We start from the raw sequence: 26,680 nt of genomic DNA, 5'->3' as shown, positions 1-26,680 counted from the left end.
AGAAAACTGGTCCTTACAAAGACACCAAGTACACACACACACACACACACACACACACACACACACACACACACACACACACACACACACACACACACACACATTTGCCAAAATACACATCTGTTTCCAAAGAAGTATTTGCATATGCATATGAGAGTATCTTATATATTCAAAAAAATAATACATTTATTTATATCACGCTTTTCAGGATACTTGATATTTTGTTTTTAAAATATATAATTTTGGTGAAAACGTTTGACTTCACATGAGTAAGCACAGAAGTACAGATAGGATACTGTATGTGTAAGAGATTTCCATTTATTAATGTAAAAAATAAAATCACAATTTATAGGTTACTAGAGCATCTTTGAACCCTGAATGTTTTTTTTATTAAGGCTATTTGTAAAGAACTGGAACGTTTCAGTGTGTTTAAATACATGTATGCAAAGTGGGAAAAAAAATTACTGCTTTGAAAAAAATATCAAATAACATTTGTTCTTTAATTAAAAATTCTCAACTGGGCCAGAAATGTTACGATATTGAGGAGAACAGGATTTTCTACACCCCTATCACATAACAAGATGTTTAATTTGCATATTTATATTTAATTAATCTGTAAACTGTTCAATGGTCATTTCTGTATTTCTGTTTACATATATTGGGCTACAGCTTTCTTTTCTTTTTGGGGGTCCAAAAATCATTCAACTTGAACAAAAACTGGAACCAGATTAGACCCAGTTTACATTTTTTTTTAATTTTTTTTTTTTTTATTACAAATGGTGATCTGTTTAGGATTGCTCCGGAAATCCCAGGGAAAAAAAAAGCACATGATGAATCCAGTATCCTCAGTGGATTGATATAATGACAATACAGGAGCAGCTAATTTATTACAGACTACGATGATTAAAAACAAAAAACGTAGCCAGACTTTGATATAGTTCTGACGAAATTTTCCACGAGGATGTGGGTGATATCTTACAAGGATACAGCGTGAGCGCTCGTCACAACTGGCTGTGAGCCGGCTGGAGGGCGGGGTGAAGAGATGGGGTGAATGGCACGTTAAAAGGGGCGGGAGCTCTAAAATTACTATATTCTCCCCCCGCTGCCACCGCATCTTCTCAGTTTTCAAACAGCCGATAGCCACGACGATATTACAGGACGTGTTTTCTCATACATTAAATCGGGAAGACTTGTTTGAGATTGTTTTTTTTATTATTTGTTTGTTTTATCAGTTGTTATCATTACTATTTGGACCAATTTCAACCGAGGAACCAGCTTCTTTTATTTATTTTTTTTCTGCGATGGCAAAGGGAGAAGGAGGTGAACAATACTGCAACGCCAGTTTATTGAACAAACCGATCAGCTCGGATGGCATCAAGCTCGCCAGGAAGGTGAGTTATTTAATGATTTCAACTTCTTCTTTCAATTCTTTCACTTGACTGAAGAAAGAGGAAGACGCGGGTTTTGACTGGACTGTTGGGAGAACATTTTAATGAATGGAGCACACTGCCGAGAAACTGACATGTTAAAGAAGTGAGTCATGGACGTTAGTCAAGACAGGGCGCGTGGGCGCGCGCGACGCTCATTGTGATATTTGTAGACAGCCGCCGACCAACTAACTAAAAAATAAATAAATAATAATAAAAAAATGAATCGATAGAAATCTTAAATTCTCATAAATATAATGCATTTCATTCATTTCTGTTTCCAGGCGTCTCCCTCTCTTCGTCTGCTCCGCACGAGACATCCTTCAGATAGTTTAAATCATTCAAACCGGCGCTTTGGGAGGCTCAATAAGCAGCTTTAAGTCATAATTTCGGTTTAATGCTGACATTTTTCGGTGCATCCATTCCCCCCCCCCTAGCCTCATGAAACTGACTATAAATCCTGGAAAAAAAATGCCAGTTTTGTCTCATAATTGCCTTTTTAAATATGGTTATTCATTAGTTAATCTTTTTTTCGGCGTAGAAACTCTCATTAGCCACACACACACACACACGTGAATTTCTCATATTTGGATATCCGTCATGAAAGTGGTGAAATTAATTGGATACAAATGTTGCACTCACACTAAAATGTGAGTGTCTCCTCAAAAAACAAAAAAAATACACTGCAGGGTGTTGTCGACTATTACCATGAGATATCCTCGGATACAGCCTTCCAATCAGTGTGTAGGTGTGTTAGTGATGCGTTCATGGTCTCCTGAAGTCCCCACCCCCGAAATAAAGGAATTTCCCCATCCCTTGTCGGTGTATAGGCTATTTCTGAAACAAACTTGTTAAAAAAAAAAAAAAAACCCATGGAAACAAATGTAGAATTAGAGGTGGGTGTGTTTCTACTTCTGAAATAAAACGACACAATGATTTGCATTGTAGTAGCTAAATTAGCAGGAGATTTGCCTCTGCAGGAAAGTTCATTGACCCAGGAGTGTGTTGTAATGAAAAGACACTATCACTTTTCTGTGTCTAGCTTTTCATATGATGCCAAACGTCACCTCGTTTACTAAAACAAATTTAATTTGATGTTTCGAGCGTATTTCTCGAGAAAATATCCACATTTCCGATCGCCTTGAATGCAACATAAAGCACCCACCAAGGCGACGTGTCAGATACAGAAGGAGCAGGCACAGGATCATTTTAAACCCATCCAAAATCAGTTTTTAATATTTCTGTCCTGGCTCTTAGTTTTTCAAATTATTAAAAGTGATTAAAATCCTTTAAATGAGGCATGACCCAAAAAGGTTTCTGCTACTTTGAGGTATGTGTAAAAACCCACCTGTCTCAGGACAATCCTCTGGCCTGCCCACATCATCTGTTTACAGATAGCAACGTATCATTACTAGTGGCACTGATAGCAGAAGTTGTAGCCTTTGAAGTAATGTAAAGCACAGCTGGGCCTATTTATTTAATCCAGTAGTAAGATACGCAGACTAATCTAAATAATCCTCCTCCACTTCTACCAGTAAAGACACATAACGCGGCATAAAGCCGTGAAGACGGTGACGGTAATATGCCGTCACACTGACACATTCCTGTGGAAGTTATATAACGAAGCCTGCACGGTGTCTGCGGTGTATTTTTGAAACTAGGAGTGGCAGACATATTTGTAACCTCCTGTACACAGGTAGAACGGGTGCAGGTGAATAAAGTAGAGAGAGAAAAAAAAAAGAGTTGAGACTCGAGGGGTAGATTTGCATCGCAGCACATGGAGACATGATCTAAAAGAACAGGTATTCCAACTTCAGAAATGCCGGCCATAGTGTTCATAATTGTTTCTCAGTTCTGGTGGTGCTGACTTCTCACTGCAGCCACACAGTGTGCTGTCACTTCAACAAAGGCCTAGTTGGGTGTATCAACAAGGCTGGGTTTATTCATTCGCAGACACAAGGATGTTTTGTGTTGTGGTCCGACGTGAGATCGGGTGTTTTCTTCCCATGCGTATCAGTGACACGCGCATGCACCAGTAATCCTGAAATGTTGCTTGCGTTTCAAGGTCCTTTTTTTTTTTTTTAATTTTTTATAAGATGATATCTCGACAGCGGACCTTTTCTCATTCAGCACCTGGGATGACAAAATTCTTGAAAATGTTGGCAGCAGTGAACACAACGTTTTGATTGGTCAGGAGGAGGGTGTGTTTTAACCTCTCTTTTGGGCCGTCAAACTGGCAGTCCTGCCTTTGGGGCATTAAGCCCATCCTTGGCTGCTACCAAGGTGCTGTCACCCTGCCTTTTACACACGTTGTCATGACCTAGCGCCAGTAATCAACACACATAGTCTATTATTAGAGCTGTTTAGATTCTATCTGTCGAGGAGATTATTACATCTACAGTGGAGAAAATGGAGAAGAATACAGCGCTTGTTAGAGAACCGAGGGTTTCTTGTTTTCCACTCGCTGCCTCTGACTTCTGTCCAAACCCTGACGATGGTATAGCTTTCTGCCTGCTGAACTCTCGGGGCTCGTAAGACTCTGGTGATTTAATAATACGCCGCATGCCTTTATGAGGCGCTGAAAAACGTGCTATCGTCACGTGTGAGAAAGAGGCGAGCCTCGAGATGAAATCCTTCAAACAGAATCTGAGAAAGTTTTTTTTTTTTGGGGGGGAAGAGGGGTGGATGTGAACTGTATGCTGCTGTGTTGCAGTTCACCCCGTCAGTATCGAGCTGCTGTAATTCACCCCGCCTATAATTACTAAGGCTTGGTCCTGCCAAGAGCCAAAAAAAAGTTTGCAAACAGCTGCAAGTCAATTCAGGACACTTTCTCCAAAAGTTTAACTTTAAATATGTTGATGTGTCTCAAGTCAGTGTTTAGTTGTGACGTGTTATCTTTACAGTATGCAAACAAATGTGAGGTGTCTGTGTGAAATGCTCTAACCCTGGTTTCACAGGATTCATGTGGTTCTCTGTTCTTTTCCTTGTGTATTTGTTTAATCTCCCAGGAGGACAGGAACAGGTTGTCGGTGTGCAACAAGATATGCTACGCCATCGGCGGAGCGCCCTACCAGATCACGGGATGCGCGCTGGGCTTCTTCCTGCAGATCTACCTACTAGACGTCGCTCAGGTGAGTCATCCGAGATCTCCACAGAGCTCCACGATCGCACCTGTCCGGACCTTTAGAGTCACTTTCATATCACAAGAACCAAATATAGCCAACCCTGCTGTCTTTAAACGACCACTCGGGAATGGGAACACAGTGGGCATCCACGACTGCCCTTCTCACACCTTGCTGTCCTGCCCTGCCACAATATATGCGAGGTTGTATTTATAGGCTTGGTGACAAGAAGCTGGATGTGATCTGTGCAGTGTCCTCGAAGCACCTCGGTCATAAAGCCACATGCAGAACATTGTGTGTGTCAAAGCTCCCGGAAACCAGTTTCTCTCTCGTTTCCATTATTGACTCAGTGATCGGGTTGCAGCGTATCATGAGATTTACAGGGGCTTGTTCAGAAAAAATGTTTGGGGGAGGTGGTGGTGGTGGTGGGAGGGGGGAGGGGGGGGGGAGTGGCCCGACGAGGAGGGGCTCGCTTTAATGGGCTCTGACACTAATCTGATGGTTAAAGCCGCGATAGCATGCGAGTCAAAGGCTTCCCAGGGTTCGGCTTTGTTCGCCCTCCAAGGTTGTTGGTTAAGAGTCTATTGGGTGACAGCGTGCTGCAGATTGTACAGTCAGACGTCAAGTATTCATCAGGGTTTGGCATCCAGTCCGGCGTGTCCTCTCCCTACAGCCGACCGGCTGAGCTGCCAGCAGCCACCTTAACTACTAAGTCTTGTCAATGGTTTCCCTTTGACTCATCCCAATAAAAGCACTTTAAAAAGTAAACATTGCTGGATGTAAGTTTCATGTTGAGTTTTACAGCGTCACTGCTGCTGTTTATATGACCTGTTTGATCAGGTGACCTGTGACCTCCAGTCTGGGTCCCTGCACTGATACTTGTGTATTTTCACATTCACAGTTGATCTTATCTTTCATGTCCTCTGCTTTCACAGTTGGATCCCTTCTATGCCTCCATCATCCTGTTTGTCGGCCGAGCTTGGGACGCCGTAACTGACCCCACAGTGGGCTTCCTGGTGTCTCGAAGCCCGTGGACACGCTTCGGACGCATGCTGCCCTGGTATGTCTGACTCCCAGCTCTGAATCTGTGAGCTACACTCTGTTTGGCTTGATTTGTATGACAGCTACATCTCCCCTTTACAGCTTTTTAGTAGATCTGGGTCATTGTCTCCTCTTCTAGCTGTAATATCGGAGTCTCTACCAAACCGTTTGTGTTACCTTGTTTATAAAGCCCACTCGCATAATTCAAGCACTTGTCACACATTTGCTGCTAGAAATGCTTAATGGGGGGCTCCCCATCAGCCTTGAAGAGTCACAGCGGATGTTTTCCAACTGCAGCTGTGCATGCGTCAGTGTTTGGGGGCGGGGCTTACTGCCCTGACTGCATCTGTCACTGTGATCTCCCAGGAAGGGTTACTACTGGCCGAACTGATGCAATTACACTCGTACCACTTTCTCATTGCCCACACATGCGCATGTGTCCTTTTCAAGCTCCCTCACCCACCCTCAGCTGCTGCTGTGCATACAGGCCATAAAATAACCCACTGAAAAAATGCTTTCCGGTTGCAATAGTTCAAACTGGACCGCTGCAGCCAGAACACACTAAGCCTGTTTGTTTTTCGTTGTTGTTGTTGTTTATTTGCTTTACTAAACAAATACAATGGGGTCTAGCAGGCACTAGACTTGCACATTTCCCACAGCATGGCTTTTGGCATGGCATTGACAAATATCACCCCCGCCTGCTACCAAGTCTGGTTTTTCCAGGAATTTCTTCTCGGATACTGAATAACACTCTTATTTGTTCAAACGAATCCTTCAGATACTTGTAAATGAAGCATAAAAACACACCATTCAAGAATTACACTTAGTGCTTTGATTTGCTTTCAGTATCTTTGTGCGTGAGGTGGCCGGGCTGAGCGAGTGGGAAGCCTGTGAGGCTTCAGGCCTTTTTCATGGAAAGGTTATCGACCCTTTTTCTTTTTTCAGATTCTACTCTCCACCCTCCTCCCCCCTCCCCTCCCCGCCCCTCCACGTCGCTCCATCCCTGAGCATCCCACTCTGCTTTATCTCGCATTTACAAGTCCGATCTTGAATATTGTATGACTTTGAAAATGGTTCTTGCATTGTCAGTATCTGCAGACCCTCTTGGCCCACATCTGAGGGGCTATAAATCACCCTGTTACGTGACAGATACGAGGTGTTGGGTGTCAGCCGGGGTGCTAGTTATAGACGTGATCGCCAGTGTCCTGTCAGCACAGAGGAAGTCTTGGAGCCACTGTCCCTTCAGTACATGCAGTTCCTCATCGCAGGGTTAGGACAGAAATGGACCAGCGGCGTAAAAGTCAGGTGAACGAGGGAGAGAGAGAGAGAAAGACGAGGTAAATGTCTCCGAGGCCTCTTTATAATGAGCGCCACAGGGCTGGGCGCATATTTACCTGCTTCTTTAAAAATATAATCTCCCAGGTTGCTTATGCACCAGTGGGAGACGGACCCAGGCACCAAGGTGCCGTGTGGTCCCACTCCTTAGTTTCCCACGTTAATGTTCCTTCGGGTGTGCAGCGCATACTACAAGAGCACCTGCTAATTAATTTAGGACACAAAGGAATTACCATCCTGTTCAGACGGTGGCCAGCAGGCTCTGAAAATGCCAAAAATGCACCTGCCTGGTAACGAAATATGTCACTTAGAGGAAAATTGACAATAGTTTTTCCAACGGAGGAGCAAATGCAACCACTGCAGACATCAGTGTCATAGATGTACATTTTAAATGACTTTGTAATCCAAGAATCTATCATTTTATGCTTGCTTTTAGCAAGAAAAAAAAAAAAAAAAAAGCTTCCATGAACTTATTCATAAAATGTATGAATTATTATTAAGGTCAACTGAACGGATGTGCTTGAGGGTTGTGGTTTGCATGTCGTTAGTGTAATTTTTCAGCTGACATCCAAGATGCTGACGATTGAATCTGCAAAAGTCGGTCAGGCAGGATGCTGCTCGGCAGAGGAGAGATGTGTATCGTCCTTTTGTCGTCAGAGATGGGTGTGAATGTTCAAGGGAAGAGGGAAGGATGGGGGGGAAGGATGGAGGGAAGGATGGAGGGAAGGTTGGAGGAATGTTCGGTTCCATTAGGCTCAGTTCAGTCGTTAAGATATGAGCGCATGGGAGCAGTGAGGAAGCTCGACAAAGGCGGTCCATCTTAAAAGCTCTGTGTTTAGGTAGGGGGGGCGGAGGGGGACTGGAGTTGAGCTCGCCTCTCATTGGTCGAGCCCACAACACACCACCAGTCTTGGCCAATGGCGCGTCGGCTCTGACTTGTAAAGGTCCCTGCAGTATTTTTAAAGAGTGGCTGAGGAATCCAGGGAGGTTACTGCAGTTCAAGTTGAATGAGCGTCACTGTTGCTGCCGAGCCACAAGTGACAGCTGTGTATTTTACGGCTGTTTCTTCAAAATTAATAACAAATACTGGACATCTGTCTTATCTAATAAGAATATAACATTTAAGATATGAAGATTTCCTCACAAGTGATTCAGTGATTTCAAAGAGCTTTATCTAAAACGTGATTTTTTTTTTTTTTTAAGCATGAAATCATGACGTCTTCGCCCCAAGCAAAACATGTTTGGGAAATGAGCTGGGTGTGAGAGAAGCTGTAAAGAACAACTTGATTACAGTTTCTCCCTCCAATCTCAACGAATCACCCCCAGCTCTTTAAGACAAGCTCTCCCACTTGATCAACAACAGACTCAGCTGCTATCTAATAAGTTCCTGTCCTTAGATAAACCCCCATCTCCCCCCTCTCCTTCTTCCTCAGCACAGCTATTTCAGCAGAGATTTAAATATGATACCAGGAGGGTTATCATGTCAGTCGTTATGTCACTGCAGTCCTGCATGGACAGTGCAGGTCTTGGTTTAACCCCGCAAACACTAAAAAAGATGGGACTTCTTTGGAAGTGTATTTAGAATACAGCCAGAATAACACGTATGCTTTTCTACTCGAGATCGTTTCATCTGCATTGTAAGATGACTGCATGAAAATAGAATCAAAAGCACTTTCAATGAAGCCAAATTATGGCAGGACTAGTTTGATGTGCTCCTCTCATGCAGCACAGACAGGAAATCGGCATTAAAAGCAGCGCATTCCTAAAGTGTACTGTCACCTCGAGATAAAACATTCGCTTTAACTTGCCCACCACTCCCACACGCGATGGCTTCGCACAAGTGTACAGTTAATCACATCACATGTGTGAGAGAGCACCCTAAATGACACGAGAGCAGTCAAAGCACATACTGCGCATCAAGGCTTGGTGATAAATAGGCTTAAATTAATCAGCAGTGAGTCTGAAGTGAAGCTGTTCGGCTGCTGAGCACTCGGATCAGATATTAACCAGCTTGGAGGGAAGCTGCATCACTGTGGTTATACTGTATGCAACAATTGCATACTCTTTCTTTCTGATCAGCGTGCTTCACGCATGACTTCATATCCTATCCAATGAGGCGCGAACAATTCCCGCAGAGCGATAGCAGACGAGCAGGATGCTGTGAGCTGCTTCCTTTTCCACAGCAGAGGTGCGGCCGCACGCACAAGCTCACATCTGATTGGAGAGCGTTGATCTGACCACAGGAAGATGGGGAAGTGACCTAAAGTGTCTCATTCCCCACAGGATTTCTACATTGTTTTGTTTTGTTCTCATTGAAATGTAATCACCTCATTTATGTAACAAGAGGCGTTCAAGCAGCCGTCCGTACGCAACAGCAAGTTTGTTTCTGTTTCGTGAGATTTCCCAGTGGTGTGTCCTCACCCAAACTCTCAGATCAGGCCAGACTTGAAGCTCAACTCGTTTCATTCACATGAACAGAAAGAACACAGTGTCCCTATTAATGATGATCATTGTGAAACTCCAGTGAAACACGGCGGAGGAAACGTTGGCACAAGTTGAATGACAGTCAATTGGTTTTACATAGAGGCCCCCAGCTCTCAAAAGACGGGTGATTGTTTACGGAGCGAGAGCGTTTTCACGCTTCAATCTACTCCCGTTTTCATCCGCTCATGTTGTTGTCGTCGTTGTCTCTTCCCCCTTCAGGATCCTGCTCTCGACCCCTTTGGCTGTTCTCTCCTATTTCCTCATATGGTACGTTCCTCCCTTTGAGAACGGCAAAGTCATCTGGTACCTTTTATTCTACTGCATCTTCCAGAGCCTTCAAACTGTGAGTACCACACAAAAACCCTCTCGTTGCACACACGCAATACAGGTTCAAACTATTACAACTGTTTACGCCCTTTTCACCTCCTCACTGGGTTTATAGGAGTCACATCAGCGAAAGTCATCATAAGGTTTGCTTAATTGTGACTCGCATAGGGTAGCAATCTTTCCAAGTCATCATATCCTGTAGTTTGACACTAAAATAAGCATCAGCTTCCAGTGAGGAGAAAGTGAGCCTAGTTTACTATAAACACTGAAAACAGGGGGAACAACCAGCCTGCCTCCACCTGTCCGCACCGTAAAAGCTCACTAATAAATTAATTGTGAGCTGCATCTTTGCAATCCATACAAAAAAACTGATTTTTGTTTTCTCTTATTATTAAGGAATGATTACTTCCTGGTTGGGGACAGTTAACTGGACTGTTACCCCTGGACAGAGCCGAGATAGCTGTTTCCTAATGTTTCCTGCCTTTGTGCTAATTTAAGCTAACCTGCTAGCCTCATTTTTACTGTAATTTTTTTTTTTTATATCTCTGATATCTGTCTTCTTATTCAACAGAGGCAAGAATGTAAATTTAACAAATTTCCCCAAATGTGAACCATTTGCTTTAAGTTGTCTGCGTGACCAAAACAGTGAAAGACTTTCTCATCTTTTTCATCCCCGTCAGTGCTTCCACGTGCCGTACTCGGCCCTCACCATGTTCATCAGCTCAGAGCAGAAAGAAAGAGACTCCGCCACTGCGTACCGTGAGTATCACCAGAAAAAAACAAACAAAAAAAAACATCTTCGAAATGAAGTCACCCGACGACAAAGACATCTTGCGTGATACCTCTTCAACTGAAGTCCTCTGATCTTGTGATGCGTCTCGTCGTCAGGGATGACGGTGGAGGTGTTGGGCACTGTGGTCGGTACCGCCATCCAGGGGCAGATCGTCGGCATGGCGAACGCCCCCTGCCTCCCGGGACCCGCCGACCTCGCGGCAAACCTGAGCAACTCCTCCAACCCCGTCGGGCTCAACGAGTCGGAGCATGTGATTTCCCTGGAGCACACGGTGAACAAATATATTTATTAGTCCCGTGTTTGACAGTAACGGCCGATGACGTTTCTAATTACATGAGTCACTATTCCAACAACTTCACCGCATGAGAAAGGATTAAGTCAAGTTTTGAATGCAAATGTTGTTTGCTAACTTTTTCTCTTTCACCTGTCACCCCTCCTTCACAGAAAGTGGCCTACCTGATTGCATCTGGCATCATCTGCTTGATCTACGTGCTCTGTGCCATCGTTTTATTCTTTGGCGTGAGGGAACAAAAAGGTGAGACTTCAGCTCTCGTCCTTCAGTGGCTTTAATTGCCTCATTTACGCTTTGAAGACAAAAGCAGTTAAGAACAACCCCCAAAAATAAGTCCCAAAAGTTCAGCTCCCTGATCGGCCGCAGATAATCGCATGTCTTTTATGTAACAAAGCCTCATTGACGTTTCTACTCCAGTCCAATAAGGATATCTGTATGCTATTGTATGACTGTGGGCTGACGGGCAGTGTGAGCGCATACAAGGCTCTGGTTAAACTCCAAGCCTTGTGACCGGCGATGGGACTAGTAAGACATGTGGAGGACGGGCCTGAAAGGCAGCTGCTCATGATAAATGAAGTTAAAAAACCAGGGAAGGGGCATCAGAAGACGTCAGAAATGTGTTCAAGTGGGATGTAATTTTGCGTCTTTATTCATTTTCTTTCCCCCTCCTCGTCCCAGATTCTTGTCGTCTCAGGTTAGAGCCCATGTCCTTCTTCCAAGGGATCAAGCTGGTGATGGGACACGGACCGTACGCCAAGCTGGTCATGGTCTTCCTCTTTACCTCGCTGGGTTTCATGGTGCGTTTCCAGGCCCACACATTGATTGATCCTGTAGTCCTGATAAGTTCATGTGAAGTCGCAGACACCTGACAGTGTTTGCTTTTCGGTTGCTAAGTTCTTCTTCTGTTTAACGTTTGGAGTCTCTCGCTGATTGAGTCTACTTGGCACCTGTGAAGTTGGCCACAAGGTGTGTTTGCGGGTTCAGGCAGTAAAATGTGGCTGAGCGAGTCTCTGTGTTTCATCCCTGCAGCTCCTGGAGGGAAACTTTGCCCTGTTCTGCAGCTCCACGCTGGGGTTCAGGAACGACTTCCAGAATATTCTGCTGGTTATCATGGTGAGCGCACTCACACTCACACACACTCTCACACACACACACTCACACACGCACATAGTAGTGTTTCCAGACAAACAGATAGGGGCACTGTTCCCATAGCGATGGCTGCATCTCCCTTCAGCACATGAAACCTCGAGCCGCCCGTCTGTGTGGAATAAGTCGGGAGAGCAGACAAAAAGGCTTCCCTCCCAAGACGAACACATAAATTGTCTTCAATTACAAGCCCCTCTGTTCCCGGTAATAAAGCAGAGTCTCCTCTGACTCTTTCCATGATGTGTGTCCACTCTGACTGGTGTGCCTGAATGCCATCCCATTCCCACAGACGCTAAAGGAGCCACAGTTGCTCCTCCTTTCATGTCACGACCTCCCTGATGCTGAAAATCATATAAAAAAAAATAGTCAGCCCCCAGATCCTGACAGGTATTAAATCCGATTAATCCACAGATGTGCTGGACTCACACACACTGTAGGGTGAGAAAGTACAGGTTAGTGAGGCTGAAAAGATTACATGCTTTGAGCCTTTACTTTATGGAAAGGATTACATTTTTTTTTTATTCTTCTGAAGTCTCCCATAATCGGCCCTAAAAGATCCTAATCCTCACTTTTGGTAATTAGATGAGATGTCAGGCTAATCTCGAGACGTTCAGTACATGTTAGAGCCAAGTTAAACAAATCGAGCTAACGGGCGTTACGTAAAGACTCAAACCGGTTGTGTTACCAGATCGAAAACCGTAAAGATCAAACGTACGGAAACATTGTGTGAGAAAGCAGCGAGAAGTTCATTAAACAGACGCAAACAAAAAGACCCTTGTGTGTCCTTTTGGCAATCGTGAGGCACGTTGCAGAACGCATGCTGTGCACGTCATTGTTCTCCAGAAAATCATTTTCAAGGGCGGCGTTTACGTTAGAAGCTCCTCAGTTTCATTTTGATGTAAAATATTAACGTCAGTTGTGTATTTAGAGCATAAAAGCTTATTGGTTGATAACGATGTTTGATTTCCGAAGGACAAGGTTCAAAGGGTCGAGGGAGGAAGCACCGCGGTCCGAGCACGTCTGAAGTGGAAGTTCATTACTGAGTTACTGTACACAATTTCTTACTCGAACATGTAGAGGTTAGAGGTCAAACTGATCTGAGTGCGCCCACTGGCCCCTTCCTGTAGAGTCCGACAGTTTCCTCCCGTGGAAACTCAAGATTTGTTTTGGGAAGAGCCGTGGACGCCGTGTTGTGTTTGGCAGATACGAGGTCGAATGTTCCTCAAACTGAGGATGAAAGTGAAGCATTTAGAGAATGCGTCCAACATCGGCTTCTTTCCTGTGATGTAACAGACAACCGACACATCCTGCCTCCTCCTCTGCACCGTCACATTAAACTGTAATAAAGGGCCTTTTGTGGGCATTGATGGGGACTTGGTAGAGATTTGTCAAAACCAGACTTTGAATATTTTCTTCTCTTCTCCTCTCAGCTCTCAGCCACTCTGGCCATCCCCTTCTGGCAGTGGTTCCTGACTCGCTTCGGGAAGAAGACGTCGGTTTACGCTGGCTCCTTGGTAAGGCCGAAGACTTCACGAAAACCCCTGAAGTGCCACGAAGAGATTTGTTTCGGGGGTAAATCTTTCAATGCGTCGTTTCCTTTCTTTCCAGTCGGTGGTTCCTTTCATGATCCTGGTGGTGTCTATAAAGAGCAACCTGATTGTCACCTACGTCGTCTCCTTCGCTGCCGGCGTCGGAGTGGCTGCGGCCTTCCTGTTGCCCTGGTAAGATCCCTGCTCTCTGTGCGTTTGGATGAATTTTTAGTTTTTCTTCTTCAGTGATGCGCATGTACGACCAAATCTGACCAACGTTTTGTGCTCCACAGGTCCATGCTGCCTGATGTTGTCGATGACTTCCAAGTGCAAAACCCTGAATCCCAGGGCCACGAAGCTCTCTTCTATTCCTTCTACGTCTTCTTCACCAAGTTTGCCTCCGGAGTCTCCCTGGGCATCTCTACTCTCAGTTTAGAGTAAGCACAAACGCATTGTACATTTATTTTAAAAGATTTTGTGGGTCCATTATTACGTTTTTTTTCCCCCCAATGCAACTGGAATGAATTATTTAATCCCACATCAAAGCAAGGAATTCCTTTCACTTTCATTGGATTAAGTACAGTACGGCTGTAGTGTGTCTGTGCGTGCATCACATGACTGACTACAGCAGTCGCCTTTTGATCAGCGATTCTTTTTTTTTTTTTTTTAGCACCTCTCCCATCAACATTTTCACTTTTTGCACTAAAAAATGAACGACTATCTGAACGCCAGAATTTTGCAATTTATACATTTGTAAAGTGCTTCATGGATTTTTCCCTCCAAGTCTGTTTTCTGTTTCATATTTCTTTTTGTTTTCCTATTTTAGTTTTGCGGGCTACATCAGTCGAGGCTGCTCTCAGCCACGGGCAGTGGACTTAACCTTGAAGCTGCTGGTTTCAGCCGCCCCCATCACTCTCATCATAATCGGCCTGGTCATATTGTATTCATATCCGATCGACGAGGAGAGGAGGCAAGGCAACCGCAAACTTCTGCAGGAACAGAGGTAAGGCTGTGCCAGCCGGAGACGCTGCGCTTGTCTTGTGTGCATCCGTGAAGCAGAACTGAAGTCTTCTCGTTTCTCCTGCAGGGACAACGAGGTCGATTCGGAAACAGACTCCACAGAACTGGCCAACATGATCTGAGCACATTTTTTTTTAGAAGATCAACGGACCAATCGGCCGATGATCTGGCATTTTGCACTGGGCGGGACCAATGGACCTGCCCCCGCCCCCCCCCCCCGGCCTCGGTCCGGTCCTGCTGCTGCTGCTGCTGCTTCACGTACAAAACTTGATTCACTCAAACGTGTCAGTGCTTCGGCCAAGCTGGAGACAAATGTCCTTCTCTCTGCGTTGGTGACTTTCTCCTCCTCACTCTTCTTTTGTTCAGTCACATCTCAAAAGCCTTACTTCTTTTTACAACAATACTACTTTTGATTACTGTGGGAAAATCTTTTTGTTTTTTCCTTTTTTTTCTATAAAGGTTGGTGTGGCTGTAAGCTGAAATTGCACAAAAACCATGAAATGTGTCGGGGAGAATGTTTCTGTCTGCATTACTGGTGCTACTCACTGCAGCTGAGCAGCGTCCCTCCTTGTACATAGCACACTGGACATTAATGACCCCGAGCACTGCGCCGAAAACAACTCTGTAGTTCAGAGACGTGAACATTGTGAGAAACTTCAACAGCGATACCGTCTTAATTTCAGCGCGATTTCGGGGTTAAAATATCTTGCTCCAGTCGTTGACACGTTGTTTATTCTGAACATGTTTTGATCATTTCTCCTCAGAGTTTATAGAAACCAGTCAGCCAATCTGTTTCCATCTCAATCCCATCCCAACGGGCTTTTTGTTTGTTTGTTCATGTTGGAGAAACCCGTTAAAAATGTGATGTAGGAACTCGTGACCGATCAGTAACAGCTGTGCTCAGAAGAGCTTGTTTTAGTTCCCACCATAAAACAGAAACCACTACAGCGTTTATCCAGAAATTGCATCATTTTATTTATAGGACAGCTACTGAAAACTGGAAAAGCGTTTCTTTTCTCTAAATGCTTTAAATTTCCTTCGCCTGTTCTAATTTAGCAATATCATTATTTAGATATTAGTTTTGATTTTACAGTTGTTTTTTTTTTCCCACGTCTTGCAGTATTCAAGACTAGTTAAGGCCTGTAAAGGTTGTTCCAACTGAACGGGGAGTTTCGACGTGAGGGAAAAGGTGGGAATCAGATTTTAAAACATTTACGCGCCTTTTAATGCATGTCGCCATCGCTACCGTCTTTGCTCTATATGCATTTAAAAAATAAAAGGGAAGCACATCATTTTGTGGGGCAAAAAAGAAAAAAGAAAAAAAAAAAGATGGAGAAGTGAACTTGTAGTGTGTTTTTGGGCCGTTTATTTTTTTTTCTTTGTATATATGCCTGTTCACTGAAGAAACCAGGATGCTTTGTGATCATCTTAATCCCTGCATAAAAATGAGGTTTGACATATTTCATATCTGTCGATATGGAAATGTATATGTAGTGTCATATGTTATACATACTGTTACATCTTTGACACGTTTCTCACAACCGAGTTGCCAACGTGAAATTGTTTGATTCATTTTATTTTGTTGTTTGTTTCTTTCCCCTTCTTCATATCCCAAGTAGAGGACGTGCCAACATGGTGTCATTTTCACTCACAGACCCACACAATAATTGTTGTTGTAATATTATTGTAATAATTGTACATCCTGTAAATCTCCTCTTATTTTATGCTGTCCGTGTTGCACGGACTTGTTGGTGAACTTCCCTCACGACTCTGAGGCTGTAGCCAAATGTGTGAGCTTTAATCCCACAGGGACACACAGAAGCCTTGTGTACATGCCTCCTGTGCATATGTATATAGTGTATATGTAAACCTGTAAATATCTTTGATATTTGTGGCCGCAAGTGAGATAAATCTATGTACACTGTACTGTGGTTATTTAAGAAAAGAAATTCTGCGATGGATGAAGACATTAATAAATACTAATTGATGTGTACTGTGAACGCCTTGTCAACACTTCTCTTTGCTTTAAACAACTTTATCGCGTAAACTTGTCAATTTAAACCTGGATAAAAGTGAAGAGATTCAATTGTCTTTGCTCGATACACCATCGTCATTTAGCCAGAATCAAATGCCTAGGGGACAGTTATTGATATATATTGTAATATTTGAGTAGCTTCTTGTAAACCGTGCCTTTGAAACATGCTAAACTAGCCTAAGCAGGACCTGCAAACTACCAAAACAACAGTAACATTAAATTAGCTCATGAAGAAACAATATCAAATTAAAATGACCAATATGTACTGTAACTTAACACTTAAATATTAGCAAAAATAATGAGCAAAACTCATCTATGATACACTATTTACCAATCCAGCTGTCAGATTATTCTGATTATTTCCAGTTTGTAAAGGCTCCAGTGAACTGATGCCATCTGGTGTTGGGGTCTTTAAAGAATATTTACAAGCAGGAAAAAAAAGCTTAAAGTTGCTGTAAATATGCATTTCTAGTTTTACATTGCATTAAAGTTATAATGGCCACAACAGTTATAACACCAACTTAATTGATCCTGATATTACATTTATATTTTAGTCTCTTACGTCATCGTCCGATGGATGCTTTTTAAACATTAACCAAAAGTTTAAATAAATGAATAAAACTGAACTTTGATTGTTTGGGGTTGATGAAACATTTTGTAATGGTTATGTGATTCTGTGCACTTTTATTTTGAAGGACCAACTCTCCAGCCGGAAGTGCTTTATTTCTGTTTGCTAATAACAGCGAGCTAAAGGGACCCAGATTGTTTGACTCAATCCTGGTGGCGGGACATCTTCGGTGTCCGTCAGGTGTCCTCAACGTTGACGATACCTGAACAAATACACCCCGTAAACAAGCACCGCTGACGGCTAAACGCGCGTCTTCCTCATGGACTTGCGGAAAGCCGCGCTCGCCGGCTGCCTGAGCTAACATGGCTGCTACCCCGCCGGGACAACCAGGCTTTCAGAACAAGACCCGGGTGGCCATCCTGGCGGAGCTGGACAAGGAGAAGAGGCGGCTGATGCAGAGCCCCGGGGCAACCATCCCGCTGTCGTCCAGGGCCAGCGTCAAGGAGACGAGGGACAGCGCGGAGCAGCAGCACATCGCCGCGCAGCAGAAGGCCGCGCTGCAGCACGCGCACGTGCACTCGTGCGGCTTCTTCATCACTCAGGACTCCTCGTTTGGGAACCTCATCCTCCCGGTGCTGCCCCGGCTGGAGCCCGACTTGTGACTCTGATACGGGACCCCCCCACCCACACACCCACCCTGACAGCGACTCGTAAACCGGAACCAGCTGTTCTCTTTCTCGGTGTCCCGCGGTCTCGAGCCTGTGATGACCGAGACGATGTTTGAACGTCATGAACTCTGTCAGCACGTGTTCAATCTGTAAATAAATACTTTATACCTTTACACAAGTACTGCAGTTCAGTCCGATTTTAAGTTACTTCTGCTCTACATCTGTGTTTTCTCTTGTATTTATTGATCTCACTACTTTTAAAGGGACATATTGTACTTTCTACTCCACTACACGAGTTATATTGTACTTTCTACTCCACTACACGAGTTATATTGTACTTTCTACTCCACTACATGAGTTATATTGTACTTTCTACTCCACTACACGAGTTATATTGTACTTTCTACTCCACTACATGAGTTATATTGTACTTTCTACTCCACTACACGAGTTATATTGTACTTTCTACTCCACTACATGAGTTATATTGTACTTTCTACTCCACTACACGAGTTATATTGTACTTTCTACTCCACTACATGAGTTATATTGTACTTTCTACTCCACTACATGAGTTATATTGTACTTTCTACTCCACTACACGAGTTATATTGTACTTTCTACTCCACTACATGAGTTATATTGTACTTTCTACTCCACTACACGAGTTATATTGTACTTTCTACTCCACTACATGAGTTATATTGTACTTTCTACTCCACTACATGAGTTATATTGTACTTTCTACTCCACTACATGAGTTATATTGTACTTTCTACTCCACTACATGAGTTATATTGTACTTTCTACTCCACTACACGAGTTATATTGTACTTTCTACTCCACTACACGAGTTATATTGTACTTTCTACTCCACTACACGAGTTATATTGTACTTTCTACTCCACTACACGAGTTATATTGTACTTTCTACTCCACTACACGAGTTATATTGTACTTTCTACTCCACTACATGAGTTATATTGTACTTTCTACTCCACTACACGAGTTATATTGTACTTTCTACTCCACTACATGAGTTATATTGTACTTTCTACTCCACTACATGAGTTATATTGTACTTTCTACTCCACTACATGAGTTATATTGTACTTTCTACTCCACTACATGAGTTATATTGTACTTTCTACTCCACTACACGAGTTGTTGACAGCTTCATCGAAGAGTGTTTGGGTTGATTTGTTGGAAGGATTTGAAACACTAAACTTTATTTTTTTTATTGTATTGTGATACGAGACCAGATATCGTCCTATTTTGGATATCGTAACATCATAAGGTGTATATTTCTGGTTTTTGAAGGCTGCATTACAGTCAAGTGATCTCCTTTTCTGAACTTATCATCTGATCTAATATTTCCCTTTAACCACAAAGTCACTATAACCGCATTACTGATTATGACTTATCACAAATCTCATTATGTAAATGTTTTGTGAAAGCACCAACAGTCATCCCCACAATATTGGTACAATATTAATATTGAGCTATTTGGTCCATAATATTGTGATATTTGATTGTGTCCATCTTGCCCAACTCTACTTCCCACATGTCAGTAAATGTCTAAATGATCCACTATCTCAGCAAAATCAAAAGATTGAAGAAAAATTCAAAAAAACTGAAAACTGATTTTGAGACTCTTGTTCTTTTTTTTTTTTTTATACTCAATCATGTTACCGACCTGTTGCCAATTATCCTAATTAGTTGCGAAATGTTCGACCAGGTGTTTTAAATTATTATTATTATTTTTTTTATTAATCTTTACACAACTTTTCCAGTCTTTTGTTGCCCGTCCCAACTTTTTTTGGGGGGGTCTGTTTTACATAAAACAGTCATAAAACAATACAATTTCTCCGTTTCAACATTTGATATGTTGTCTTCGGTCTGTTTGCAATTAAATATGGGTTTATGGGATGTGCAAATCACTGCAGTCCGTTTCTATTTACATTCTCACACAGCGTCCCAACTTTTTTGGAAACGGGGGTTTGTAGGATTAATCCGGTTTTTCTTTGTTTAACTATAAAATATCACAAACCCTCAGACCTGACACACTCAAATCAAGCAGATCATAATTACCGGCTGTATGTAGAAAACGTGTTGATCTGGTTTTACTTCCCTGGAAAAGAAAATCTGAAGTTGCACCTCCAGTTTACTTCGCTCGGCACTCGATTGCTTTCCCTGGAGGTGTGGTGCGGCTGATGCAACGCGCTGACGGGTCCGTCGCAGCTGGCCGGTCTCTCAGACGCTTCTCCGCGTAAGAAGAGGACGGGTTTGAAAGGTGGGTCAGCGGGATGTGCACCGATGGGTGAGATTAAACGAAAAAAAATAATATTATCCTCGAGCTGACGCGGCTAAACAGTCCCGTCAGCTGTTAGCCGCCACATGGTTTTACTGCTAACTAGCCACACAGCCCACAGTGGCGTGTTCATTCATGGCGTGAATCAGTGAAGTAGCTCGCTCTTCATTTTGAAGCCGAATAAATCGTAATATTCTTGATATACGGAGGAACATATTCGCGGTCTTGTTTTCTATTTTCTAATTTCCTACTCCGCTCCGCGTCATCTTCCTCAGGCTGACTCACGGTCTGAAGGGGAATCGGCCTTCAGACAATAAGAGACATTTGCAATTTATTATAATGTTTTCGTCTTAAAACAAACAAACAAACAAAAAAAAAACGTCACAAGTTACGAAGGTTTCGGTGAGAAGAAGAAATTGTTGGGAAGCAGCCAAGTTAAGCTTTTTAAAAAGAAATGTTCCTGTTATCAGTGAAGGAAACGATTGGGGGCGTTTTACAAAATGTTTTTATTACTTACAAAAATAAAAGCCTAATCAGCGCGTAAAGCTGCTGTTTTTATGTCAACTGAGTTAAGATTAAAAAAAAAAAAAATATATATATATATAGTCATCACCAACTTGTGACAACAGGAGTAAATAAAAAGGCATATCAATATTGTTCCTAAGAAAAAGTTTGCAATCACCCTTATGTGTGTGTTATTGGATGTAACCCCGGTTCTATGAGTGCATGCTTAGCCCTCCATCTGTATGTGAGAGAGGAAGCAGGAGACCATTATATCTTTTTACACTTTTATTTAGTTAGTAATAGCCTTCTTGTATGTACGATGCGTATCGATAGATTAAACGCTTCATCACTGCAGGATTGCAGAATTAAGATATTGGCTAAAACTACAATATTGGAGGTCATTTCAGTGCCTCAAAGAAAGTTTTTGGGGGCATTCTGACATTTCTTGGTGCCCCCTTAATTTTGTAAGGTGACTGTTGTTGTCATTAAGGAAGGCGTTAAACCCGAAGCGAGTTCCTGTGAATTTTTCGAAAGACAAAAGGAAAATGAAAGTGATGCCTGAGCTCTTCTCTCTTTTTTTTTTTTTTTTTTTTTAGTCAGTCAGAGGGACCTGTTGCCATGGAGGATCAGCTAAGTCCAGATGAGAAGTTCCACCTCATCAGCAGGAACCTCCAGGTGGGACATGCAAAACATTTCTTCACAGTGACTAAAGCTCTCTGTTGTAGCTCCGTCTCATCAGACTCTGGTTGTGTGTATTGCAGGAGGTCCTCGGTGAGGAGAAGCTGAAGCAGGTACTTCAGGAGCGGGAGCTGAAGGTGTACTGGGGTACGGCGACTACGGGCAGACCCCATGTAGCTTACTTCGTCCCCATGTCCAAGATAGCAGACTTCCTCAAGGCTGGATGTGAGGTGGGTCAGAGCTCGCCGAGTGGGTTTGTTTTATTTGTCTCACTTACCAGCGGCTTATATGTATTTGTTTGTTTCGTCCTGTCTTCAGGTCACAATTCTGTTTGCAGACTTGCATGCCTTCCTGGACAACATGAAAGCTCCGTGGGAGCTGCTGGAGCTCAGAGTGAAGTACTACGAACAGGTGATCAAGGCCATGCTGGAGAGCATCGGCGTGCCTCTGGAGAAACTCAAGTTTGTCAAAGGAACCGACTTCCAGCTCAGCAGGTCAGTGCTGCTGACGGCACTCCGACACTTACTTAACATGCGCCGTTTAAACTTTACATTCACTGAAAGGAGACACTGAGACTGCAGCTCTGTGTCTCCATGTTGGTCAGAGAGTACACTCTGGACGTCTACCGCCTGTCCTCCATGGTGACGGAGCACGATGCAAAGAAGGCTGGAGCTGAGGTGGTCAAACAGGTGGAGCATCCTCTGCTGAGTGGCCTGCTGTACCCTGGACTGCAGGTAACAACACTGCGACAGGTGGAGGAGGAGCTGCTGGAGACATCGCGCTGCTACAACGCAGTGGAGTAAAATATCTCAAATGTCTCCTCTTTCAATGTCCTTTGTTTTTGTCCTCAGGCTCTGGATGAGGAGTACCTGAAAGTGGACGCCCAGTTTGGAGGAGTTGACCAGAGGAAGATTTTCACCCTGGCGGAGAAGGTATCCGGCATCTTTGCACTTTTACAGGGTTTTTTCCCCCCAGAACCCAGAACGGGCCGCTTAGCTGCTCTGAACTGTGATGACGTGTGCGTCTAATGCAGCCTCCCAGCCGGGGGATACTCGCGCTGCTGCAGCTAAACTGTGCTACAGACGAGAGAGAAATCCGTTAACATCACAGGAGATTCAGTTTCGAATACCTTATTGTTTGTACAGTAAGATATGAGCCTTAGTTTACTGTTTGTTTTTAAGCTGTGTGAAGTTGCTGCTTCACAGTAAAAGCTTTCCACTGGTGAACTGGCACAATGCTTTTACTGTGACGAACGTAAAGGGAATGCAATACATGTGTTACAGAGCTTCATCGGCAGTTCAGGAGAACTACCGTACCTTTCTGACACATCATTTTCACCGTAGACTTTATCATTTCAGCAACTCTATGATTAGTGAAGCAGTGGCTCCAACACTTGGCTTATTTCTGACATCAGTTGATTTGTTTGAGTTTGTTTGCTTGGGCTGATGGACAACTAAACAGTATAGAAGCGATAAGATTCAGGTGTTGAAGTGCAGACATCCCAGCAGCTTGATCGAATAAAACTGTTTTAATACGGATCCATAAAACCTAAAGTTAAACTCTGTCTGCAGTACCTGCCCTCTCTCGGCTACACTAAGCGCACCCACCTGATGAACCCGATGGTACCTGGACTGACGGGGGCTAAGATGAGCTCGTCAGAAGAAGTAAGGCTGCAGAACTGTTGTTTGTCAAGGAAAGAAAATGATTCAAAGTTCAGATTTGTGTGGAGACACATGGCCAGTCCTAACTTTGTTCCCGGTTTGTGGCTGCAGGAGTCGAAGATCGACCTCCTGGACTCCAAAGAAGATGTGAAGAAAAAGCTGAAGAAGGCTTTCTGTGAGCCAGGCAACATCCAGAACAATGGAGTCCTCTCTTTTGTCAAATATGTGGTCTTCCCTCTACGAGGAGGTAGAAAACTTGAATCTACTATCGTAGCTTTGGCTTCAGACTTTTCCTCGACTTGTTAGAAGAATATAAAATGGGTTGATAATTGGGATCATTGTGTTTCAGAGTTCTGCATCAAGAGAGACCCCAAGTGGGGGGGAGACAAAGTTTACACTGTGTTTGAAGAAGTGGAAAAGGAATTTTCTGAGGAGGTAAAGTGCAGTTTAACTGTTGATAAGGAGAATAGAAGCTCCTCTTAAGGTACATCTCTGCTAAAATATAACATTTTCTCCGCATGCTGTGGTCTAACCGTTGGTAATCTCTCGCTTTTTTTAGACGATCCACCCAGGAGACCTGAAGGCTTCAGTGGAAGCTGTTCTAAATCAGCTGCTGGAGCCGATCAGAAAGAAGTTTCAGTCTCCTGAGCTCCGCAAACTTACCAACACGGCCTACCCCGACCCCTCAAAGAGTCCGTGTTTAACTTCATGACTAATCTGACACAAAGTGGGAACCGTCTTCATGCTGAGACTTAACACTGCTGTGTGTGTGTGTGTGTGTGTGTGTGTGTGTGTGGTATCAGAGGCAGGAGAGAAGGGTGCTAAGGCTGGAGGAGGAGGAGGGGAGGACGATGAGCTGGCCCCCTCCAGACTGGACATCAGGGTGGGAAAGATCGTCAGCGTGGAGAAGGTATGTGATAATAAGCTGAGGCCTGATTATCTAAATGATAAGTAATCGGATCTTTGTTTTGGATCGTCTGCGTGGAGATGATGCCGTTTTATCGCTGCAGCCGTTTTTTTTGTCTACACGGGTTCCTTCTCTTTCCAGCATCCAGACGCCGACTCGCTGTTCCTGGAGAAGATCGACGTTGGCGAGCCGGAGCCGAGGACGGTCGTCAGCGGGCTGGTCGCCTACGTTTCGCAGGAGGACCTTCAAGACAGGATGGTGTTGGTGCTGTGCAATCTGAAACCCCAGAAGATGCGAGGGATCGAGTCTCAGGCCATGCTGCTGTGTGCCTCCGTGTGAGTGTCATTTCTGTTCTACACAAAGACAAATGTATCCGTCGGCCGTGTCGTTTGACTCCTCTGACGTGTCTGGTTGATCTCCAGTGAAGGAGAGCCCAGGAGGGTGGAGCCTCTGGACCCTCCGCAGGATTCGTCGCCAGGGGAACGGGTCTTTGTGGAAGGATACGAGACGGGCGAGCCAGACGATAAACTCAACCCAAAGAAGAAGGTGTGGGAGAAACTACAGGTACGATCTCTAGTCTGAATAGCTAATCATCACAGTAATAATGACTTTACTTAAATATCAGAACTTTTCAAATACAGGACCTGTTTTTTTTTTTTTAAATTTCAGGTCGACCTGAAGATCTCAGACGAGTGTGTTGCTCAGTGGAAAGACAAGCAGCTGATGACCAAACTGGGACAGATCACATGTAAAACACTCAAAGGCGGAAACATCAGTTAAACGCGCACACACACACACACACACACACACACACACCCACCACTGAAGCGGCTCCTGCCGGCCACACGACAAGAACACTTTCATGAAGAAATCGCCATGGCAACAATATCAAACTTCATCTGGACGTTTCTCGGGGAATGATGGGACGCTGACGCCGGAAGTCTCAGATGTGTCGGACGAATTCTGTCTTATGCTTTTACTTGTGTGTAATTCCTACAATCAATCACAACAAATATGTAACTAATCAAACAATAATTGATCACCAAACCTAGATAATAAGGATGGTTTTATGATATCAGATGCATATAAAAATCAATATGCCTTGTACTATAAGAAGGTTGTATATGGAGCAATGTTGCCGAAAAATCCACGTCTGGACATTAAATGTCATAATCAAATAATGTATCATCTCTAATATGAAATAAACGCTGGCTAAATTCGATGGTTTGCATGAATAAAATGTGTGTTGAATGACAGAACCTGTAAAACGGAATGCAGGAAACAGCATTTAATACACTTCATTTTTTTTATTTATAGAAGTAATAACTGTACAGAATTCTTTATAATCAACCAAAACATAGATTTTTCTCGACCCATTAGGAAGAGTCAGTATAATTCACTTACCACTGATTCTGCTGGGGGGGAAAGTGTTTTTATTTTTATTTTTTATTTGTGCAAATAGTGACGAGCTGGATCTGCCACCATTAAAAGGCTTCGGGCCAAAGTTGTAAGATACAGAACGTTTCATAAAAACACTGACCTCACACTAAAAGTCTGCTCCAGTGTATCAATCATCCAGGGCCGACCACCACGTCCACGGCCCTGAAAGTGGTTTTCAGATGAAAGAGATTCTTAAATATTTCATATTTGGTAGGAAAAAAAAAGGTGACTGACAGTGCTACTAGTGGAAACAACCACACATAAATAAATAGGATACTTGTGTTACTGTTTTCCTTAATGATTTTTCAGAAAATGTTGGTCTGCTGTTTACTACACCACCTGAAAGCATCTAGTTGGCATTTTAGCAGTTGCTGTATTCAGATGCTTTTTTTTTTTTTTTCCTGTTTTATGATTTATCATCTGTAGCGTTACAAAAATGCCTCTGTCGCATCTGACGAAACATCTCATTCTTGTTTGTTTACGGCATCCCTTTTTCTCTTAATACTTTTCCACACAAGCAGGACTGAAACTAAAGCATGGCAATTTTAGTTTTTCACTCAGATGTTTAAGCAAGTTAGCGACGTGTCCCGTCCTGTAATAGATGCTCTCGTCAGCCTTTCTGTGTGAATCCCCATGACAATTATGAATTATATATTACAACAGGAAAAAAAAAAAAAAAACAGACACTAAACCTCTGTACAGAAATGCTTTTTTTTTTCCCGAGCTGCAATTACCACTACCAAATTCAACCTCTGGGAGGCGATCTCACACAAGCCAAATATTAGCAGTTCAGCCAATGTACACCATTTCACCCTGAGGGGCCTGAAAGAGGAGACAGACTATACCTTAGAAAAATACTCCAGAATAAAGCTATTTTAAGAAATTGGGAGTGACACGTTTTTTTTGTTTTTGCATAAATATGTAGGAAGGCCATTACAGGCTAAGGCTTTTGGAGAGGACTTAACAAACAACAACACTCAGATGGTTGAGCTTCATGACTCTCGGTAATGTCAGTCAGTCCTTGACTTGCTTGTAGTCGTCGCTTTTTTCCTCCGGCATGAGTCTGGGTCTCGGTTAATCACCGGGGGAGCTCTTTCAAAACAGTGTTTCAATTGTGTCCGCTGTCACTCGTGTAGCTGGTGGGCGAAGACAAGAGGAGGTTAGCCATTACGGCATTGCCATAATACAGTTACAGGAACACGCGTAATGACTATTCTGTCCTCGTGTTATTGAATTACTGCGCCATGATCACGAGCTTCACGTTAAAGTTGATTACAGCACATGCTTGCACATTTGACTGGAAAGAAAAGCTGCAGGAAAGCCAGCAGCATTTATATTGTGCTGGTGCAGGATGCTGCTCGTGTGTGCACTTTCTTTTTGCTGGTACACGGA

At 43.4% G+C, this 26,680-nt stretch overlaps 3 protein-coding genes and 1 pseudogene across 7 annotated transcripts in view; 3 read left to right on the top strand and 1 right to left on the bottom strand.

The window, feature by feature from the left end:
• The first annotated feature begins 1,113 nt into the window (after window positions 1–1,113).
• Window positions 1,114–16,516, top strand: mfsd2ab (MFSD2 lysolipid transporter A, lysophospholipid b). The gene is made up of 14 exons (XM_069176111.1): window positions 1,114–1,391; window positions 4,436–4,558; window positions 5,485–5,609; window positions 9,629–9,752; window positions 10,417–10,495; window positions 10,625–10,800; window positions 10,974–11,064; window positions 11,500–11,618; window positions 11,851–11,934; window positions 13,398–13,481; window positions 13,576–13,688; window positions 13,790–13,933; window positions 14,323–14,499; window positions 14,584–16,516. Exons 1-14 carry the CDS (start codon window positions 1,302–1,304, stop codon window positions 14,636–14,638), a joined length of 1,584 nt encoding a protein of 527 aa, XP_069032212.1. The 5' UTR covers window positions 1,114–1,301; the 3' UTR covers window positions 14,639–16,516.
• Window positions 16,517–17,288: 772 nt separating this feature from the next.
• On the top strand, window positions 17,289–18,322 carry LOC138214302 (SOSS complex subunit C pseudogene; annotated as a pseudogene).
• A 1,651-nt stretch (window positions 18,323–19,973) lies between these two features.
• On the top strand, window positions 19,974–25,088 carry yars1 (tyrosyl-tRNA synthetase 1). 2 transcript variants are annotated; one of them, XM_069175794.1, is made up of 14 exons: window positions 19,974–20,080; window positions 21,199–21,277; window positions 21,364–21,510; window positions 21,599–21,774; window positions 21,885–22,014; window positions 22,132–22,212; window positions 22,852–22,944; window positions 23,053–23,188; window positions 23,291–23,376; window positions 23,501–23,633; window positions 23,745–23,851; window positions 23,990–24,183; window positions 24,271–24,412; window positions 24,518–25,088. In XM_069175794.1, exons 2-14 carry the CDS (start codon window positions 21,221–21,223, stop codon window positions 24,626–24,628), a joined length of 1,593 nt encoding a protein of 530 aa, XP_069031895.1. In that variant the 5' UTR covers window positions 19,974–20,080; window positions 21,199–21,220; the 3' UTR covers window positions 24,629–25,088. The 2 variants fall into 2 exon arrangements, with proteins under 2 accessions (XP_069031895.1, XP_069031894.1); XM_069175793.1 differs by lacking the exon at window positions 19,974–20,080 and adding an exon at window positions 20,089–20,107.
• Window positions 25,089–25,948: 860 nt separating this feature from the next.
• Window positions 25,949–26,680, bottom strand: part of nhsl3 (NHS like 3) — a 39,638-nt gene continuing 38,906 nt past the window's right edge. For all 4 annotated transcript variants that reach the window (XM_069175789.1, XM_069175791.1, XM_069175790.1 and 1 more), the window contains one exon: window positions 25,949–26,424. In XM_069175789.1, the coding sequence (XP_069031890.1) occupies window positions 26,384–26,424 (41 nt within the window). In that variant the 3' untranslated portion in view covers window positions 25,949–26,383. The remainder of the gene's footprint in view (window positions 26,425–26,680) is intronic.

The sequence above is a fragment of the Embiotoca jacksoni genome, unplaced genomic scaffold (genome assembly GCF_022577435.1).
Source record: "Embiotoca jacksoni isolate LCO1_2020_lvr unplaced genomic scaffold, fEmbJac1.0.p SCAF_7, whole genome shotgun sequence".
Taxonomy (NCBI): Eukaryota; Metazoa; Chordata; class Actinopteri; family Embiotocidae; genus Embiotoca; species Embiotoca jacksoni.
The sequence above is the reverse complement of the archived record's forward strand: the minus strand, read 5'-3'. Positions and strand labels throughout refer to the sequence as shown.

Bases quoted from the DNA above. Each gene is read 5' to 3' on its own strand.
- mfsd2ab (XM_069176111.1), top strand. From the start codon at position 1,302: ATGGCAAAGGGAGAAGGAGGTGAACAATACTGCAACGCCAGTTTATTG. The intron at 11,619-11,850 runs GTGCGTTTCCAG...TCATCCCTGCAG, and splicing joins TTACCTCGCTGGGTTTCATG to CTCCTGGAGGGAAACTTTGC. The intron at 14,500-14,583 runs GTAAGGCTGTGC...TTTCTCCTGCAG, and splicing joins AAACTTCTGCAGGAACAGAG to GGACAACGAGGTCGATTCGG.
- yars1 (XM_069175793.1), top strand. The intron at 23,634-23,744 runs GTCCGTGTTTAA...GTGTGGTATCAG, and splicing joins CTACCCCGACCCCTCAAAGA to AGGCAGGAGAGAAGGGTGCT. The intron at 23,852-23,989 runs GTATGTGATAAT...TTCTCTTTCCAG, and splicing joins AGATCGTCAGCGTGGAGAAG to CATCCAGACGCCGACTCGCT.